The 21,898-nt window shown below is 45.7% G+C and overlaps 1 protein-coding gene across 1 annotated transcript in view; it reads right to left on the bottom strand.

Moving 5' to 3' along the window:
- Window positions 1–21,898, bottom strand: part of CYB5R4 (cytochrome b5 reductase 4) — a 138,260-nt gene extending 116,362 nt beyond the window's left edge. Inside the window, exons 1-2 of the mRNA XM_066605006.1 lie at window positions 21,681–21,898; window positions 1,071–1,224 (exon numbers count right to left, since the gene is read on the bottom strand). Of these exons, the coding sequence (XP_066461103.1) occupies window positions 1,071–1,224; window positions 21,681–21,755 (229 nt within the window). The 5' untranslated portion in view covers window positions 21,756–21,898. The remainder of the gene's footprint in view (window positions 1–1,070; window positions 1,225–21,680) is intronic.

Raw genomic sequence — 21,898 nt, 5'->3', positions numbered from 1 at the left:
TAGGTGGCTGGAATGGATCTCGGTTAAGATATAATTTCAGAGTTACCACCACCGTATTCAAGGAAGATATGTCATCCTTATCTTAGAATGACACATATATTCTGATTCTGATCATTTGGATATATTATAGCCCAACGCGTTTCGCTGGAGTAGGCTCGTCAGGGGCCACAATTGTCTCCAGAAATTTCACACACATAAGATAAAGTGCGGTGACTAAGTGTTATGTCGTTAATAGTCTAAGACGACATATACCATCAATGAATGTAATGTTAAATGTTGGATAATGTTGGCGATCTGTAGCAAGGGCTTCCCCGGCACTGAACCTTAAGCCGCAACACCCATAATTTTGCAAGCGCAGCAGGCGTTTTAAAGCTGGGAGATAAATGTGGGCAGAAGCTACTGAAACACTGCACTTGCTATCCCCCTATCCCCATCTCACAGTTAAATCACAGGGCGCTTCAGGGGGTGCAGTGGCCGTTGTGCAGGGATGTGCGGCTGGTGTAAGTGTCCCATTGCCGCTGTTCTGCCCTCAGCGGCTGTCAGCTATGATGACACCCCTGTCTTCAGTCCATGCTGTACTGTGATGTGCGGCAGTCGGCACTCCTGGGACCCCGCTGCTGTAAGTGTGCCGCATGTTCCATGTTTGCATGTGTGCCCCTGCGCTCTCAGCTGCTGTCCACACACCCCTTGTCATAATCACGGGGGAGGGGGGGGCATAGAACTCACCATCCACCTTCTGAGGGAGCCAGGGATTGCTGGCAGGGAATCACCAATGAGGAACAGTATGCAAACCCTGGTAAAGGACCTTCAAGTACCTTGACAAATCGAGCCAATCGGCAGCTAGGGGTGTGAGAGGAGCGTCCCCCCTGTCAAACCCCTAGCTTCCTGGTGGCGTCAAGATACACTAATACCAGTCTTACATATACAACAGTTTGCTCCTACCGCACTTGTGCTAAGCAGGCTCAGCACCATGGCCTCCAGGAGTGCCATATAAGGTGGCTTATTAGATCCTGCCATAGGCAAGGTATAATAGGCCTGTCTGTGAAAAATATACATACAGCCACACTTACCCCTGATACAAGTCCAGCAATCTGTCTTTGTATTGTGTTTTGCAAGCTCTTCTTCTGTCACTTCTATTAAACGTCCCCCGAGGCCTGTTAAATCTTTGCTACTACTTTTAAGTTTGATCCAGTCCATAAGACTCCTTCCAGGTTTCAACGGGATCTAGGAAAGATTATTTTTGAAGAGGGTGAAATCAATCTACAACTTAAACTTGATAACCCAAGTTAATAAAAAGATAGCAGTAGAAGTGTTGTACACGCTAAAGTAGTGAGCTGGCTGCACAAACACTGCAAATACTTGCTGCACACAGAACTGGCAGTAGACAGGTTACAATGTGTTTGGCCACCACCGACACAAGACTGTCAGCAGATCTCACCAATTTTAGCTTAACGGTCAATCCTCTGCAGATAAGTATCACAAGTCCAGAGCCAGCTCTAGGGACCTACATCAAGCGAAATATGAAAATAAAAAGTAAGCCTGGATTCAAACAAGCGTAAGGCTGGGTTCACACAGGGCGGATTTGCCGTGGAAATGCCGTCCGGGATTAGCCAGCCATGTGGACGAGATTTCTCAGAAATCTCATCCACACGGGACGGCCAATCCGCTGCGGTTATTCCGGACGATATCGCGGCTGCGTCGCGGCTTCGCCCACCGCAGCCGCAACTTTGCCGACCGCAGCATGTCCAATCTTTTTCTTTCCGTTGCGGCCGCGCTCTCCTCTATGGGAGCGCCGGCTGCAGCGGAAGAGCGAGCGGCCGGGCCTCTTTAAAGCGGAAAAGCCCGCGGTCCTTCTCCCGGCGGAAATCTCGCGGTTTTTGCTGCGGCCAAACCGCGAGATTTCTGGCGGGAATCCGCCCCGTGGGAACCCAGCCTAAGAGTATTTACACGTGTTTTTGCAGAATGGGCACTGTGGGTTTTTTCTTACTTCATTTTATTCAAAATATTGCACAATTAGTACATGGAGCATATTCATAAAAAAATGCACAATGATTCCTTGTGAGAAAATAAAAAGAATTTCTACTTTTTAGAACAGATAAAAAAGCAGAATCTGTTAACATGAATTGCAATGAACGGTTCAACAAGCATATTGGCTTCTATGTATTCTTATCCTTTCTTTAACCCCTTAGCGACGGCCCCATAGTGTTTTTTACATCCTAATGCTATCTCTCTCAATACATCGCGGGTGTCAGACGTTTCTTACAGGTGACACCCACAGGCAACAGCCACGACAAGCCGCGCGGTTGATCAGGGCTGTTAACCATTTAAATGCTGCTGTCAATTCTGAGATTGCAGGGAGCTGTACGGAAGGCATGGCAGCTGGGATCCTTCTGAAAGGCCTAGGGCTGTCTTGGCAGTATGTCTATCAAGCATTCCCTGTGGGGTGCCTTGATAGTCTGCCTGTCACATCGCTCTATGATGTAATGCTGTGGCATTACAGCATACTGCAGGAGCAATCAAAGCTTCGCTAGCTGTGGTACTCTTGGGGGGCTAAAAGAAAATGTGAAAATAAAAACAATAAAGTTTTACTAATTATTTAAAAAAAAAAAAAGTAATAAAAGTTTTTTTTTTAAAAACAACCCTTTTGCTACATTTGCAATAAAAGAATCTAAATAATAAAGCAAAAATACATATTTGGTATCGCTGTGTCCGTAAAAGTCCAATCTATCAAAGTAATGCCTTATTTACCGCACACGGTGAACGTTGTCTGAAAAACAATAAAGAACGCCAGAAATGCACTTTTTTAGTCCCCGGCTGCAAGAAACAATGTACCGTATATACTCGAGTATATACCAAGTTTTTCAGCATATTTTTTTGTGCTGAAAAATTCCCTCTCGGCTTATACTCAAGTGAGGTTGAAAAAAATACTCACCTCCCAGTCGCCGTATGTGTCCCTGGCGAGATGGTCTCCCCAGTGGTGCAGCAAGCTTCTCTGTAATTCTCCCCACTGTCATCTTCCTGCTAGGCTGTGTAACTAAGCGCTATGATTGTATCGAGTTCTAGATCATTCACAGCCATTCAGTGAATGAGATTACTGAATGGCTGTGACTGGTTTATCGAGCGTCGACTGAGATAGGCTGGCGCTCAATCCAATCACAGCGCTTCCTCACACAGCACTGATGGCGGGGGAATTCAAAGCCGAGCAAGGAGATGACAGCGGGGAGAATTCTCAAACAGCTTGCTGCACCGCTGGTGGGAGCATCACGCCAGGGACACAGACGCCCTCTGGGAGGTGAGTATTGTGTTTTTTATTCACCTATAATAGCTCGGCTTCTACTAAAGTCAATAAGTTTTACCAGTTTTTTGTGATACAACTTATTGACTTGGCTTACACTCGGGTCGGCTAATACTAGAGTATATATGGTAATAAAAAGTGATCAAAAAGTCGTATGTATTCAAAAATGGTACCAAAAGAAACTAAATGACGACCCGCACAAAATGAGCCCTCACACAATTATGTTGACGGAAAAATAAAAAGTTATTCTACGCAGAAGATGGAGACAGAAAATAATTTGAAAAATATATCTTTGAAAAAAAAAGTACAAGTACTACAGCAAAAAAAAAAAAAAAATAGATCACTTTGGTATCGTAGTAATCGCACTGACCCATAGAATAAAGTTATCATGCCACTTTTGTTGCAGTTTGTGCGCCGCACAAAAAAAAAAAAAACCGTACTGAAAGATGGCGGAATGTCGTTTTTTTTTTTCCATTTCTCTCCACTTGGAATTTTATAAAAGTTTTTCAGTACATTATGTGGTATAATAAATAGCACCATTGAAAAATACAAGTTACCCCACTAAAAACAAGCCCTCATGCAGTGACGTCGACGGATAAATGAAGGAGTTATGATTTTTTAAAAGGGGGAAGGAGAAAACGAAAAAACAAGAAAAGCTCCGTCACAAACGGCTCCTGTCCACAGACCATCTTGCATTGCGTTCCCCGCTGTGATAATTGGCCGCAAGTAACACAGTGCATGCTTTCCATAGCGTTGCTATGGAAAGTGCAGCCCCCTGTCCACGCAGAGAATCATATTGATTCTCCGCTCGCAGGACTCAAATAGGGGCTTGCTGCGATTTGTTGCGATTTTCCGTGGTGAGCCTATCTGTCAGATAGATACACCGCAGAGAACTGTCAGTTCTCTCCCCTGCTCCTGGGTGGCGGAATATCGCTAGCGATATCCTGCCTGGCCTGTGGACAGGGTGCCTTAGGTGTTAAACCAGTCTTAAATTACTCATCTATTTTGGTGAATACGTTCATAGTGGTTGGTGTGAGTTAAGCCAGGATCCCCATATTCTTTCAATTTGTCAGGACATCCTCTATGTTGATATATTATTATTTCATAAGGGATTGTTGTATCCACTAACCTTACCAATCCCAAAACGGATGAAAACTCCACCGCCATCCACCTCACAGCGACTGCCATTCTAGCTAGGAATAAGGCTTCTCTAAGGAAGATTCAGGTATAGTGCGGCCATAGCTCCATGTCCGGGCGCGGCGTATTTGTACCCACATGGGTGTATTTTATTGTATTTTTTATAATAACAATGCTCTCCTTAGTTTCATGACTTCAAAATATGCAGGAATATAGAGCATGCTGCGTATTGATCTGCGCAACTGAAATCAATGGGCTCTATTTTCTGCATATAGCGTGCCAGAAAGTTTCTGTATGCAGTCAGCAGGACTCCAAATCAGCAGAGAGGCGCAGCACTAAATTGTAATGAAGAAGGAAGTGAATCTAAATTCACCCTTACATTCAGTCCATTCTGTTCTGGGGTGTCTAAAAAGCTTCAACTTATCAATATACTCCTTGTGAATTTAAAAAAATCCCTCCCCTAGAAGGCTTTGTCGAAATCGAATGAAGCTTTCTACGTGTGATTGATATTGTAATCACTTACTTATATCACAGTTACAATGTGAATTGGTTTACAAGCACATCATTCCTTCAGCTGTGCGATGGGTTAGCACTGCAGTAATTAAATAGAATTTGTAGTAGTATTCTTTGTGATAGATGTCCTTGCATCTGTGCCTCATCATCAATAGGCGCAAGGTGCGAGGAGTCGTTTCTTTGTCTTTAAGCAAAGGACAACTCGTATACCTCAGATGCGCTGGCATCGTTCCCAGGAGTGGGCTAAAATGAGATTTAAAAAAGGTCACAAAAAAAAAAAAAAAAAAAAAAAGAATAAAATTTTAAAGCCAAAATGCTGATTTCCTTTGAACAGACTTCTGTGTGGGACGTTGTGTTGGAGGCCGCAGGTGATAAAAGTCTACCTGACGAACACAGAAGGGGTCGTCAGGTAGACCGCAGGTGAAGACACGTCTGACCTCATTTTCATTTTAAGCAAAATCTTAAATGTATTTAAAAAAATAAAGCTCTAAATAATTTCAGTTTTTTTTCCTACATTATAAAGGAAACCGTGAATGAACATTACTCTCTCTACAAGATTTGACTTGGCCAATTTTCCATCAGGTAGTTATAAATTTAAAAAAAAGTGTTCTCTAGTTTGTCCCCATGGATGTAATCCTACAGGCTGGATAAACCGTGATGTCGCGGAGTTTGATATTTTGTCACTACCTTATAGAAACATGCTAACCCTTAGGTCTGCTTCACATGACAGTACATGGGTCAGCACTTGTAAGCCAAAACCAGAAGAGAACACCGTAATGTAATGATGTGCTCCTAGTTTTGGCTTACAAATAAAGATGCGTGAGCCTGGAAGGGGTTGGGGTTTCGCCTTATGACAAGGGCGCAGGGAGTCTGATATATGCCACGCAATGTTCCCTGGGAAAAAGTCATGCAAAGAGATGGAATAATCCTCCACAGCGTCATCTATGGTACGGACTGCTACCCAATGAGTCGATGGCCTCTCACCCAACAGATTAGAAAAAGTTGGGCAATAACATCAAAGCCGCTGTATTTACGCTGGATATTCTGGTGTGGCTCACATCCCTAGTCCACTGCTGTAGCCAAATGTTCTTCCACCTGAGGAAAGTACTCTAAATGCCATAGAGATGGCTGGGAGAGCATGCACACTGCGTGGACTGAAAAGAGTCACATCGATGGCGTGTGTAGGCTTTGGGGGACGCAGCACAGGAACTGGGTGTCTGCAAAGTATAAAACACTGCTCCCCGGGCACCCTGTTCTCTGGTGTTTGAGCCCCATAACAGTTTACGTGGGGCAGAAGCTAACTCCTTACCTGCAGCCGATATCCGACGACCCTACCTACCGACCAGCCGGACCAGAGGCCACGGGAACCCAGATCTACAAAACACCGGTGTAAGGTAAGCCCTTGACTTGCCACTCCAGCTCTGGGCTCCCCTGACTTCAGTCCCGTGTTGACAGGAGGTGAGTCGCTGCATGTTATATAGGATGCTTCTGCCTGTTATTTACGGTGTTCTTAGTAACCATGCTAGACGGAAGAACCCTTGTGTGTACATTGCCACGCTGTCTGCTGTGTGCTGTAGAAATTATTGCTTTTTGCCGGACTCATAATGTTAGCTGTAATTTGTAAAAGACAAAATTACTAAAGCCACCCAGCAAGGCAAGCCGTGGTCCCCTTATGCCCATAAGAAGTAAAGGGATTGCAAATAGAATTCCTGCCAGCTGCGGACCTGGCAGAAGGGACTGGCCTGATTTACCCGAAGGAAGCTGTGGGCATCCTTATACTGCGTGATTGAGGTAAAAACAGAGGAACAAGTCCATAGTGCAAATAAGTGTCCTGCCAGCCGCGGACCTGGCAGAAGGGACTAAAAGGTCTGTGGGACCGCCAGATTTACCAGAGGAAGCTGTGGGCATCCTTACACTGGTAAATCAAGAGGTAAGTCCAATAGTCAAAATGGGGTCCGACCAGTCTAAGACTTATCTGACACCCATTGAGATAATACGAGACGGGAAGGGAAAGACATCTGTAGGCAAGCCTGTAAAATATATAGACGGATAGGACTTTAAAAGGCGGGAATCTTTAACTATGAGTTCTGGCAATAGTACGGGAAAAAGCATGAAAGATATCAGAGATGCCGGTTTAGAAAAAAAGAACAGACAATATGGGAAACGTACAGGGCAAGGGGTATGCCTATATGGAAAACAGCTAGAGAAATAGCAAAGGACAGAGAAAGCAAGTTAGCCGTGGGGAGAGAATGTAGTAAGTTGTTGAGAAAAGCAGGTGTTTAGAATTTTGGGAGAAGGGAGTCTTAGACCAGCAAGTTTGAGAAAGATTCAGAGATAGTCAAAAGGTTGAATAAATGTATGTTAGACAGATGAATTGAGGCAAGTGTAGATACGGCAGTAATGGGTTATCAGAGAAAGGGAATCCTTTTAGTCTGTGTTCCTTTGGGACATAAAGCAAGTTCATGCAGAATCTGTGGACAATTATGTGACAAATAACCATTATTGTTTGTCTTGTATGTCTTGATGTTATGTAATCTAATCTTTGTTGTACGTTTTAGTCTCCTTCATACAAGTGTAAGAAAGTTATAGCCCAACTCACATCTGTGGGGGCTTTTAAGAATACAAGGGTTAAAAATGCAGAAAATGTTGCGCTGTTAGAAGCGCTTAGCATGTTGTCTTTTCTATGTGTTTAACTATCCCTTGCCGTCTGTGTTTCATAGTCTGTGCAGAGAAATATACCTCTTGTAATTACTAATGATTAATGTTGTTTAACCCCTTGAGTGGCGGGTTTCCTACCACCCTGTCGTGCCCACCAGGGCAGGTTTTTTAAAATGGTCTAATCATTGAATTTCAACTAATTTTGCAGTTGCGTCTCAAGAGCCATAACTTTTTCATTTATCTATTGGCATGGCCATATAAGGGCTTGTTTTTTGCAGGACAAGTTGTGATTTTTTAAACAGGGGGGAGGAAAAAAAGAAATGGGGAAAAAAGAAAAAAAGGTGCCATGTCATTAAGGGGTTAAATAATGTATTAACTTCCTTCTCTGGGTCATTACGACGCATGGGTACCACATGTGTGATTGTATTTTTGATTTTTTACAAAGTAAAGGGAGACAAGTGTTTTTATTATTTTTTTTATAATTTAACTTTTTTTTTTTTTTTTTGGTCCCTTTAGGGGACTTCCACAGGGACCCATCAGGACCCCTGATCACATTCCGGGGGTCCGATGGTGACAGCCCTTTACATGCTGCAGTGACAGCCCTTTACATGCTGCAGTCACATAGACTGCAGCATGTAAAGGGTTAGCACAGCAGAGATCAGAGGTTTTCTCTGATCTCTGCTGTAAGAGCAGGTACCTAGCTGTCCTCTCACAGCCAAGCACCCAGCTCTCCCTGCCACAGAGACCATCGGCTTGCTTCTGACAAGCCGATGGTCTCCATGGCAACCTGTAAACAAAGCAGGAGATTGCCGGCATATCGGCAATCTCTTCTGCTGGTTTTTCAAAGCCCTTGCTTTGTTCTCTGTGGGTCTGTGCAGGCAGAGCACGATGTCACAGCTTGTGGCATTGTGCTCTGCAGCTCCCATAGTGATACATAGCCCGGAAATCTTCCGGGCTATGTCACTATGAGCAGTGGAGCTCGTCCCTGAAAATTTCCGGGCGTGCCACTCAAGGGGTTAAGGTCTGAATGTTCTGGCCGCTTTCTAAAATCTTAGTTATTGTTCTGTTTCATAGAGAGATAAAATTCAAGGTCATAGAAGAAAGACAGACGCTGATGAAATAAGAAACTTGTAATGAATTACGTAAATTATACGGTTTTAAAAATAGAGAACATATAGGGATTTTAAGGTATATTTTTGCTTTTTGTGTAAAGGTCAGTTCTGTGATTGGTTGGACGTCTGTATCACTGCTAAATGCTGTTAGTATTGTACTGTCTCTGAGAGAATGTTCTGTAGAAGAAACACACAAGCGGCCAGTATCGAAGGGGTGGAGCTAGATGATGTAAAAGTACGTAATGTTTCATCCCTCTCTTCTCCGAAGGAAGGGGTGAGAAGCTTGGGCAGTTAGGAAAAGTTTTTTTTTTTCTTCTCAAATTTGATGAGACATTGCAGGCAGGATCAGATTAATAATGAATTTGCTTAAAGAATATAATATTCCAATGTGGATAGATGTTTATGGATTATTCTGCCTTGTTGTAATTCAGGTCTTTGTTATTTGTACTGATATCTTACAAGCCTTATCTGCATCCATCAAATTCTCACCAGATGGATCGGTACGGGTTGAGATCTCAGGTGACAGTTCAGAAGAGTTTTGTAAACTAACTGCTCTCTTGGTGGATCCGGCTCATGTATTTGTCTTGACAGCTACTGCAGAAACTCAGCTTTCCGCAGGTCCTAAGAAATTGTAAGCCACCTCCAAGACAAACTCCAATTCTGCAAAACAAAGGTTGTTCTCCTGGGTCATCGCTTAGCCCAAGGAACTGGACATCTGACATAGGGACAAAAGGCTGCTGTCCAAAAGCCATACCTGTACTTACACCTGCTGCCAAACTCCGCACCTTTCTGGGCCTTGTTTCATACTGCCGCCCATGGATCCACTCTGCTTCCTCTCTTATGCAACCACTCTATGACTGTCTTTCAATCATTCTTTTCTCTTTCACCCCTGAAGCTCAATTCTCAGCTATCCACCCTTTTACACTTTACCATTTATTCTTTCCTGTACTGAATTTTCTGGCCATATGACGACAGTATTGACACAAAAGCACGGAGGACAACTACGGCCACTTGGATACTACTCCATGAGGCTGGATCCAGTGGCTCGAGGAGCTCCCTCATGCGTTTGTGCGGTGGCAGCAGTACAGGCAATGGTTGACAAATCTTCGGAGTTGGTATTGGACTACCCCCTAGTGGTCCTCACTCCTCATGACATCTGGAGCATATACACGCAAGTGCAACCCAAGCACTTATTTCTGGCCCGTCAAATCTAGCTACAATGTGCTCTTTTCATTTTTTTTTTCAATGTTGCTACTACTTTGAACCCGGCTACTCTTCTTCCAATTAAGTATCCTAGTTCAAACAGGGGGAGGAGAAGAAATAGGTGATCTAGGTATTGCAGGTCAGCTATCTTAAATTTTTTTTTTTTTGCAACAAGGTTCTGATCTATTTAAAATAGAATACCAGCCTGATTGTCTAGCGGTAATCGGTGCAAGGGGTTTCAGGAGTGCCAATTCAGCTGGCAGAAACTGAACCGCTTGAGGTAATGTTTAAAGGGTCGCGATGCCTCACGCGCTTCCTTGTGCTGGAAGGTCCTGAAAGCATATTGGGAACTGACGTGATGGGACCCTTGGGATGTTGTATCAAACTTCACCCGTCCGGTGAGGCTCGTATACATCCCGGGTCTGAAAGTCACCCGACCTTCTGTCGGATGGCAGCAGACCAAGCGACACCTCTCCCTGTCCTCACTCTTACGCACGCAGAGGAACAAGCTCTTAGTGTCGTTCCTTCGAGCCTTTGGGCTACCAAACAGACGGACCTCGGCAGACTGTCAGCCCCACCGGTAATGGTTTACCTAAAGGAAGGGGAAAAAGCCCCTTGGTCCGTCAGTACCCCTTGGCACATGCCCAGGAAGATGCAATTGCAGACACTGTCTCTTCTTTATGTCAACTTAAAGCCCTTAAGGAATGTGTCTCCCCAGCCAATACCCCTTTGTTCCCCGTTAAGAGAAAGAGTATAAAGGGCCAGCCAGACTGTCAGTATTTGTTTGCATTTATTTTCAGAGGAAAGCAGTACTGTTGGACAGTGCTGCCACAAGGGGCACAGAATAGCCCAAACCCAGTTCACCAGATGCATGAAGCTGGTATTAGACGCCTGGCCAATTCCCGAGGGCACCGCCCTCTTATAATATTTTGATGACTTAATTTGTGTGCTCCTGACCCAAATAGTTGCCTCAATGCATCACTAAGCCTTTTGTGTTTCCTCCATCAGAGTAGAATGGCTGCAAAGCCAGCAAAGAGAAACTTCAGTTCTGCAAATCTCACGTAGTGTTCCTGGGCCACTGTCTAGGTCCAGGTACAAAACACCTGACGCAGGAAGGTGGTAAGTGACATGCAACTTCCCACCTCCCATGCTCAGTTGCGTACCTTCTTGGGACTGGACTCATACTGTCGGCCATGGATACGCTCTGCCTCCATGACCATGCAGCCTCTGTACGACTGTTTGGGTTCACGGCCATTTGCGCTGACCCCACAGGCCGAGTCAGCCTTCCATCAGCTGAAAGCACAGATAACCAGTGCACCCGCACTGGGGCTGCCAGACTATGACAAACCTTTCCAAATGTACGTCACTGAGATGGCGGCACACGCCACCGCTGTACTGACCAAATGCATGGTGACAAAAAGCGACCTGTAGCATACTACAGTGCCCATCTTGACGCGGTGGCTAGAGAGTCTCCATCATGCGTCCGAGCGGTTCTAGAAGTTCAGGCACTACTGGACAAAAGTTCTGACGTTGTCCTAGATCACACCATGGTGACCTACACCCCACATGACATACATGGTATCCTGACTCAGGTAAGCCGTCATCTGTCTCTTGCCAGACAGATAAAAATGGAACTCGCAGTGCATTCCTCCTCGAACATCTCATTCCAAAGGTGCACCACCTTGAATCCAGCCACCTTACTTCCATTAGGTGACATAGATTCAAATGGGGGAGTAAGTACAGGGGATCAGTTGTTTTACAACTCCCTCACTGACGAACAGGAGGCATTTGACACCGGAAACCAGCATGACTGTGTGGCCCTCATGGCCCAGGAAACGGCTGGGTTTGCGCATGTCACAGACAAGCCCCTGCAGAACCCCCAGTTTGAGCTGTTTGTGGATGGATTCAGATACCTGAATGACGAAGGAAGGTTTGTAACAGGTTTTGAAGTAGTCACACTGAATGAGATACTTGAACAAAAACCACTGCCGCCACACGTCAGCGCAGGAGGCTGATCTCCGTGCTCTAACTGAGGCCTGTACAATTGCGAAAGATACTACTGCTAACATCTACACTGATTCCAGGTACGCCTTTGGTATTGCACACGATTATGGACCCATCTGGCGGTCCCGGGGCTTTCTCACGGCACAAGGCAAGCCCATTAAGAATGGTGTATCAGTAGGTAGATTAATGCAAGCCATCATGTTGCCCGAACAGGTGTCCATAATAAAGGTTAAAGCACACACGCAGGGGCAGTCAGCAGAGAGCAAGGGGAATGACAGAGTGGATAGGGCAGCCAAGGCTGCAGCTCTCCTGAACAGGACTCAAGACCCCCCCCCAAGCCCTGTGTGCTGTAAGTTGGATCTTGGTCCCACCACCCTTGTTGATGTGGGATTTGGCGCCACACAGGATGAAGTGGAGCGGTGGACCGGGGCAGGAGCTAGGTACGTAGATGATGTATGAAGAATGGGAGAAAGAGTGTGTTTACCAGCGGCTGCCTACCCCCACCTCGCCTTCCTAGCTCACGGGAAAGTGCACGCCTCTAGGAATGCCATGGTTTCTGTTGTGGACAAGGTATGGTATGCTCCAGGGTTCGACAGGTTGGCGAAGGCATGTGAAGTGTGCACCCTGCACAAGTGGTGAGGACCCCCCCCCCCCCTTTTCCCCGGAAGTGCACACCCAGACCACTGTATCCTTTTCAGAGATTACAAAATCGATTACATCCAGTTTCCCAAATCAGGCAGGTATGAGTACGTCCTTGTGTGCGTGGACCTGTCCAAAGCCACCGCACAATGCACAGCGACTAAACTTGTGTCAGAACTTGTATGTAGATTTGGGGTACTAGAGACAATTGAGAGTGACAGGGGTACACATTTTACAGGTCAAGTGATGCGAGAGGTGATCTCAGCCCTTGGGGTGGAACAAGCGTTTCACACCCCATACCACCCGCAGAGTTCAGGCAAAGTGAAAAGACTAAATGGTCTTGCATGGGCAGAAGACCTCGGCGGCGCGAGCACGCCGGAGCAGCTCCATTGAAACAGCAGAAGACCGCACAGCGCAAGCGCGTCTAAATGGAAGGAGAAGACAGCGTTAGACGGCACCATGGAGACGAGGATGCCAGCAACGGAGCAGGTAAGTGTATAACTTCTGTATGGCTCATATTTAATGCACGATGTATATTACAAAGTGCATTAATATGGCCATACAGAAGTGTATAACCCCACTTGCTCCCGCGAGACAACCTCTTTAAGTTAGAAGAAGTTTTGTTTGGCTCTGTGCCAAGATTGGGGCTGTATCATCCACAGGCCCTACAGCAGGGCTATGACACAGTAGCCAGATATGTAAAGCACCTGTGTGACCAACTAAAAGTAACACAGAATCTAGTCTTTTCTTCCATTCCAGACCCAGACAACTTAGAGGGATCACACTCTCTGCAACCTGGAGACTGGGTGGTCGTAAAGAGGCGTGTCCGGAAATCCCTAGGGCCCAGATTCGAGGGGCCCTATCAAGTCCTGCTGATCACACCTACTTCGGTGAAAGTTGAAGGAACTGTTGCTTGTCTTGGGACTAATGGGACTTTTCACACCCTGCTTTGCCCCCCCCCCCCCCCTATGAGAAGGAAAATGAAGGACATTTTGTTTATTGTTGGACTTTTTGGACTCCTCACTCCATGCTTCGCCCCTATGAGAGGGTGCAAAATGACAATGCCCAGAACCACTTTGTTAGACACCACCAAATACTGGTAGATGGACTGAACACCTCACAGGTGAAGGACTGTTGGACTTGCACACACGCACCTGGTGCCACTAGTCTTCCTTTCCTGCCTGTTCCTGTTTCGCCGAAAGAATTGCTTGCATGGACAAATGAAAACTCAGAAACCAGAGATAGCTGGTGGGGGTAACACATTTAGCCTTCTCAATCCCGCTAATTGGTTCTCTGGTCTGGGAGGATGGTTCATGGGAATTCAAGTAGTAATGATTTTGCTCGTCATATATGTTGCTTTAAAGTTAATCATGTCTTGCATCACACATTGTAGTGAAAAGGCTTTTGCTAAACTTTAACCCAGATGGACTTTGGGACCACCACATGACTCTAGGGAATCTGGCAGTAGCTGGCACCACTCGGGTGAACGTACCTAGCATGATGGTGGACTCTATGTCCAAATGGGGGAATGTGAGGGGTTAATTCTAGATTTTCTCCTGTCTCAAATTAAATAGAGAAAAATATGTTTTAATTTCTCCTTCAACTTCACTTTATCTAACTTTCTCTCTCTATATGACCCTGAATCTTGTTTTCACATGTCTTATCTGTACTTTCCCATGTCATCCTGTTCTGAGGAACTTTTTCTAAGAAACTTATCCAAAGACATATTTTGCTTTGATACAATTGTCACCGAGCATTGATATATTGTTTATGTAGGAGACGTCTTTGAAAGAGGTATTATTAATTGTTCATACAGATGTCCAGCGACCTCGGACATGCGGTGATTAAATCTTACGCAAGCAATTTTTCTCTATAACTTCTGTAACTCTGATGAATAAACCACTTCTTCTTTGGCTAACCGCATACCCGTAGGGTCATCCAACTGAGTTGTCAATGAGTACTCATACCTGAAGCTGATTGGGAGGCAGACAGCATCAGCTGAACGGTCTGTTTAGACCCCCTACATGGCATAAAGGCTAAGAGTATACATGCAACTTCACCCAGGGCACATGAGAGCGACCTCGGGGTGGGCGCACAGCAGGTATATTACTTTCCAATTCTCTGGCTGAAAATCGGCAAATTAATACAACACCAACAAAGTAGATGTGGTTTTCAAACATTTCATGCGCACCCTCTGGATATTTTCTGCATGTAAAATGATCTGTGGTGCGGATTTTAACCCTTTACAATTCACTGTCTGACGTTTAAAGACATTCTAATTGAAGGTTGTACAGCTCCGATTTTGGAAGACGTCCGGCAGGGTATTCTTACTGTAGATTACTGGACGCTCTGTTGTCGGGAGCCTCTCCAGCATGTCTCATACCGCAGTACTAGCTCTAGCCAGCAGATGGCGCCATTGTATAATGGCAGAAAGAGAAAGCCCCCTAGGAAACCTAGAATCCAAAATTGGATTGCAAAGGGTTAAAATCCGCAACAAGTCAAAACTTTCTGCATGTTTTTACTGCCAATTTCACCCTTCATAATGCATAGCGTGAAATCCACAGTAAACCGGCCAGTGTGAGTGGTACCAAGTGGTCTAAGTGAAGTCAGCACCGGTTCCATTTTGTATGCAAAAACCAGGATGGAACCACAGGTTCAATTGCGAGATGGAGACCGCTTTAGTAATGTTGGAAACTACGTGAAACAAAGACCAGTCTTTTAAACTAGATAGAAAAATCACTTTGCTTGGTCCCCCATACACTTTCATCATGGTGAGCAGCACATCCTACCTACACGGGGGGATGTGCTGTCGACAACAACGATTTTTGCAGCAGCAATAGAAAGATCTGATCAGCTAAAGAAGCATTTGCTTGTTTGCCGGATGATTGATGCCCCGTTTACACAGCACAACAATCAGGAAGGGGATTAAAGGCTGATTTAGACACGATTCTTGCTCAAAAATCTCTCAAAGCCATCTTTTGAGCGATAATCGTCATGTGTAACTGCACTAACATCACACAGTTTTCGTTAAGCAGTCGGTGATCTTTCAGCATGCTAAAAGATCAGCGATCAATTGTCAGGAATTCACAGTGGGATACAACGGATACGATTGTTTCAACTGTATCCTGCTCCATAAAGACAGGCGGGGTATGAAGAACAGAGTCGTCCAGCTGCATTCTGCATACCCCGCTCGGAGCGCTCAGCTGCATACCAGCTCAGCGCTCCGAGCAGAGAACACCTGGATGCAGAAGACAAGCGGCCCCGCTTGTCTTCTGCATACCCCGCTTGGAGAGCAAGGTGATCGCTCAACGTTTGAGCGATCACCTTGCCCTGTAATTACACACAATGGTTATCGCTCAAAAGACATCTTTTGAGCGATAATCGTTGTGTCTAAACCAGGCTTTATATGAATACCAGTTCAGCCGATATCTGTTTATGTAAAAGTTCTTTGGGGTGTCGGTAAACGCTGAGGTTGATTTGCTAATTATCGGGCGGCACCTGGATTTGTCAAAAACCCCACTGCATTCAGCTTATTTACATACATAGTAACATAGTATGTAAGGCCGAAAAAAAGAGACGTCCCTCCAGTACAGGCTCTTAATCCCCGAATGTTGATCACGGGGAAGGCAAAAAAAAAACATTTAGGCCTCCTTCCCACGAACGGATTTCCGCCGCGTAATTCGCGGCGAAAATCCGCTGCGTTGCCCGCAGCTATTAGGTTCTATTGAACCTAATAGCACAATGCTCACGATGCGTAATTCCAGCGCGGAATTACGCACCGCGATTTCTCCCGTCCTCACCCGCAGCATGCTCTATTTTCTGCGGGTGAGGACGGGCTGTACGCACTGACGGCTTCCATTGCAGTCAATGGAAGCCGTCCGTTCACGCTATCTCCCGCTGTAACCAGCGGGAGATAGCGTGAAAAAACGCTTTCCCGCCCACCGCCGCGCGTCATATGACGCCAAATGACGCGGCCGGCCGCGTCACGTGACACGGCCGGCCGTGCACGTGACACGGCCGGTGACGCGGCGGTGGTGGGCGGTGACGCGGCGGTGGTGGGCGGGGAAGCGATTTCACGCTATCTCCCGCAGGTAAGTATAGGGGCTCTGGGGGGCGCCGTGACGGGCTTCAATGCGTAATATTACGCGGCGGACCCCGTCACGCTCGTGGGAAGGAGGCCTTACAGATATTAGCCTATATTATCCATTATATACGTAAAAGAAAACAACATGAAGGTCTACATAAGTAGGGCACAAATAAATTCAACTGTGAACATAAACAGGGCCGTTGAGTTATCCCATTACAATACAGATACAGGATGTTACAAGATGTGAGGCAACAAAGCAGAAAGAGAGAAAACAGAAGTAATGTGCTGCAGATGAGAGGGGAGCATCAGTGGAGGAAGGAAACGTGCCCTGCTCGGAAATACTAAGTATCAGGGAAGGAAAATAGTGCTTACTAGATAATGTACAATGGCAATTCAGAACTGTAAGGCTAACATCAAATGGGTGAGTGCGATATCCGACCGTGAATCCCGCCCCCATGTCGCGCTCCCCACTGTGTGAAATCCCCAAGCATGCGAAACGTTTTCATGTGAAAATAGCCTCGCATCACTTCGGGGATGAGGGGAACCTCTGCCAGGGCTGTCACAGCCGCCACAGAGAGTCGCAGGGTTTTTCCCATTGCTTTCAATGGGCCTAAAGCTGCTGCTGCTGGTCCCATTGAAAACAATGGGTGCTGTGAAGAGACATGTCGTAACTAGATAGATCATGCTGCGATGCGTTTCCTGCATAGCATCACTGTGCTAGGCAAATAAATAAATAAAATATATCACTCGTGTGTAGGGCTCCATTCAAAAGAATAGGGTTCATATTTGTGCGGCTCGCAACGCACAAATCTCGCACGTTTTTATCAACCTTGTGAAGCCAGCCTCAGGCTGCATTCACACGAACGTATATCGGCTCGGTTTTCACGCCGAGCCGATATACGTTGTCCTCGGGTGCAGGGGGGGGGAGGATGGAAGAGCCAGAAGCAGGAACTGAGCTCCCGCCCCCTCTCTGCCTCCTCTCCGCCCCTCTGCACTATTTGCAATGAGAGGAGGCAGAACGGGGGTGGGGCTAAAGTCCAGGAATTAGCCCCGCCGCGTCCCGCCTCTCCCCATTGCAAATAGTGCAGAGGGGTGGAGAGGAGGCAGAGAGGGGGCGGGAGCACAGTTCCTGGCCCTGGCTCTTCCATCCTCCCCCCTCTGCACACGAGGACGACGTATATCGGCTCGGCGTGAAGCCCGAGCCGATATACGTTCGTGTGAATGCACCCTCAGGGTATGGTCACATGTGGTAGAAGGGCTGCGGATGACAACAGTTCCATAAGTCTGATCTGTATGCTGAAGAAAGTATCTGCAATATAAATTAACTGGGGGTGCAGATTTTAACCCCTTAGGGACACGGCCCTTTTTTTTCCAGTTTTCATTTTTTCCTTCTCCCTTTAAAAATTGTACTATTTCACGTACCATATAGGCCTCCTGCAGACGGGCAGAGAAAAAAAACAGGAAAAACGAACTTCCGCCATCTTTCAGTGTGTTTTGTTTCTACTGCGTACAAACTGCAATAAAAATGACCTGATACCTTTATTCTATGGGTCGGTGCGATTACTACAACAAACTTATATAGTTTTTTTTCTTCTGTACTACCTGTATTTTTTTCAAAGACTTTTCAAAAAATATTTTCAGGGTTAACAGCCCTGATCGGCCTCGAGGCTTAACAGCCTGCACCTGCAATGTATGAGAGATAGCTGCGTGATCTCTCTCCATACATACCCCTACCCCGCAGGACGTAACTGTACATCCTATAGCGGGAAGGAGTTAAAGGGAATCTGACAGATCCAACACCCTGTCCAAACTGCAGGCATGATGTTATAGAGCCAGAGGAGCCGAGCAGATTGATATATGGCTTTATGGGGACAGATTCAGTGCAAGAGTACATGCACACTTACGTATTAAAAGTTGCGCCAGAGATTATTGGGCGCAACTCGCATCAGACAACACTCTGATATCCTGTCCGCGTGCTGGCCATTGTCCTGAACACTGCACATTGACATTTGCTATTCTCATCCCAAAATCAGACAACAATAGGACATGCTGAGACTTTATACTCGGTCCGAGTAAAAAAGCAGCCCAACTTTTCATACTTTGAAATTTTTTAATGCGGTTATTTATGGGAGGAGGGTCTTATGTACAGCCCCCAACAAAGCCAGTACGGAACTGTACTGATGCCTAAAGAATATTTGGGAAGTTTTCTTGAAAATCTGAAGAATTGCAAATAATTTTTTCTAATTTTCTGGAAAATAAAATGAGGTTTAAAAATGACAAAATAAAGTAGTCACATGGTAAATGGTAATTATGTACTAATCTGTGTGGTCTCGCAGTCTTAGGCCGCTCTCATACTGCCACTTTTTACGGTCATTAGCGCACCGCTCCAATCGCGGTACAACGCTCCCATTGATTTCAATGGGGCTTCGCAGAGCAGCACTTAGTGCAGTATTATTCTCAGGGCTCAGCAGTACCATTAGGTGTGAGCTCCCTGAAAACTCAGTTGCCAAAGAAGTACAGCCCTGGAAAAGTTGGTAAGTGGTGCACAAGTGGATTAAAAAATTTTTTAAAGTGCAAAGCGCCTGCACTTGCGCCTAAGATTTTGTAAATGGCAAAAAGATTTTTTAATCTAATCACCATTTGCAACTAGGCCTGCCATTGTGCTGGGTGTGCAGGTGAAGGTAAGGCTGAATGCACACAGCAGGCAAGGATTCCGCCTGGCGAATCCCACACAGAATCTGTCCTTGACCGCAGCGGGTGACCCTGTGTACTTGTCGGCGGTGGCATCCACACGGACCTGTCTTCTTCTGGCTTCTCTGTACTACTGATTGGTCCGCATGGCTTACCATCAGACCTGTGCAGTACGTGTTTTTTTAAAACTTCTGCGTTTCAAGAGGAATATGCGGTCCCGTCTACAATGGCCACAGGTCGGATGGCTTCCATTAACTTCAATGAAAGCCGTCTGTGCAGGAACCGCAGTAAAATGGAGAATGCTGCGGTTTTTCACCCGTGAGTGGAAACTGCAATTGAAATTTCCGCTCATGTGCATGAAGAATTGTTTTTCCATAGCATATAATGGAGGGTTATTGCTGTGGAGTCCAGAGGCGGATGCCCACTCCGGATTCTGCAGCAAAAAGCCTCCCGTGTGTATGAGGCCTAAGAGATATTTCTTCCGCATCTAACAGACAGGTCTGATGGTCCTGAAGGGGCAGCATCCACTCTGCCTCCAGGTCTTCCCCTCAATGCCAGTTACCCACATAGTGATGTAGCCAATTTGTGGCAAGCATCATTCAAGAAAAGATAAGCGGCATGCCACAGACTTGGGCAGGAGAGCAGTAAGAGAGAAGTGTTTTTGCATGCACGGTGAAGGGGGTTTGGGGTGGAGAGGAGTGAAGTTGCCCCTTACTATGAAGTTTTTATATGCAATTATATTGGGCAGGGGAACTAAAAATAAGTATACTGAGGAGCAAAAGAACTGAATATAATTCAGCTGTGAATGGGGAGACCTGAATATAATTATACTGTGACGGGAGACTATACTGTGGGCAGAGGGGGGCTGAATGTAATTATACTTTGGGGGAAGGCGGAGGGTGGGCATTTCACAGAGTAATAATAAATCAGACTTTGAAGGGGTATTCCAGTTATATGAACTTAACTGCTATCCATGTTCAATGGAGCTTCCCCAGCGCATGCGCAGTGGCTCTACCTTTACTTCCATCCGTCCCATTAAAAATTAATGGAGCGCTCATTATGCATGCCTAGGAAGCACTCTATTAAACGAGGCCTTGCACAGGTCCAATCAAGTAGGATCTGCGGTGTCCCGGTGAATGAAAATTGTGCAGATGGGACCCCTGCAATCTCAGGATCAGTGAGTCCCAGCAGACGGACCCACACCGATGCATCCGTTTTCTGCCCCTCCATTGGATGGGTGAAAACCTGAGAAAAAAAAATTATTTATTGGAATACCCCTTTATTTCTTAAAATTTGGTAACTAAACATTGTAGTTTATTTGGTCCAAAATTATCCAGCTGGGGAACTAAAGGCATGCAGGTAAGTGCTCATTCACACCTACGCTCCGACTTTCAGTCTCTGAAGCAGAATTTTACGTTTTTCTCCCCATTGACATCAATCGGTTAAAACAAAAAAAACGAAGTAGCCACAAGCATTCAGTTTACTCGTCTTCCATTAGTTTTCTATTACTTAAACTGAAGAAATAGCACAGCAGACTAGACTAAGTGTGAATGCCCATAGAAGGATTAGCACTGTGTTTCTATGGGTGGAAATACGCATGTGAATTCCGCAGTGGCACGGTTCTATTGAACCTAATAGCTTTCTGCCTGCCAACACACATGCAGATTTCTGCCGCAGATTTCCACGGGCAGGAAACAAGTAAATAAATCACAATGTGTTCTATTTTACCGCGGATTTACACCACGGAGGGCTCCATTGATATTAAGGAATAGCGACTGTGGAAAATCTGCGATCACTGGCTGGCTTTTTTGTTTTGAATCGCGGTACTCCCACAGCGTAAATCCACGTGTGTATCCCACATCGCTCGTGGGCATGAGCGCTATTTGTTCCGGTAGATTTCTGTATTTTATAATGGAATGAAAGTAAACTGAAAAAACTTTTCCTCTATTTAAAAGAAAAGAAAATTAAAAAAAAAAAACAAGAAAACACACAAACACACATTGGTACAAAAAAACAAAAACACTGGAACTCTTTAATTCCATCGTTCTGATCTAAAACGGAACGGCGAGACGGAAACCCTAAATGGAGGCGGAACGCTGGTGTGAACAAGCCCTGATTTACGCAGTACGCTTTTTTTTTTTGCAGTTCCCATGACCTTTACAGTCAACTGCACAAAAGATAATGAACAGATGGAACCCTCAGCCCAGGTACATTCAGTGCATGAGATAGATATATATATATATATATATAGCTGGTAGTGTACAGGTAAGTGGTCAGACACAGGAGGTGCACGCTACAGATCACGTGACAGAGGAGCCCACATACATACATATGACAGTACCTTGCTTCTCCCACCCGCGGACACTCTTTGCTGGGAGTTGGGGACGGGGAAGGAGGGAGAGGGAACGTTCAGCATGGTGTTATACAGAGGTGACAGCGGTGTATATAGAGCTCCGTGCGGCCATGTACCAGAGCGCCCAACAATGCTAAGCAGTCCCCACCGAGTTGGCTACATCCAGTAAGCGCAAGGACCTTCCGCGACGTCATGCCCATGTGATC

Source organism: Eleutherodactylus coqui, chromosome 1 (genome assembly GCF_035609145.1).
Source record: "Eleutherodactylus coqui strain aEleCoq1 chromosome 1, aEleCoq1.hap1, whole genome shotgun sequence".
NCBI lineage: Eukaryota > Metazoa > Chordata > Amphibia > Anura > Eleutherodactylidae > Eleutherodactylus > Eleutherodactylus coqui.
The sequence above is the reverse complement of the archived record's forward strand: the minus strand, read 5'-3'. Positions and strand labels throughout refer to the sequence as shown.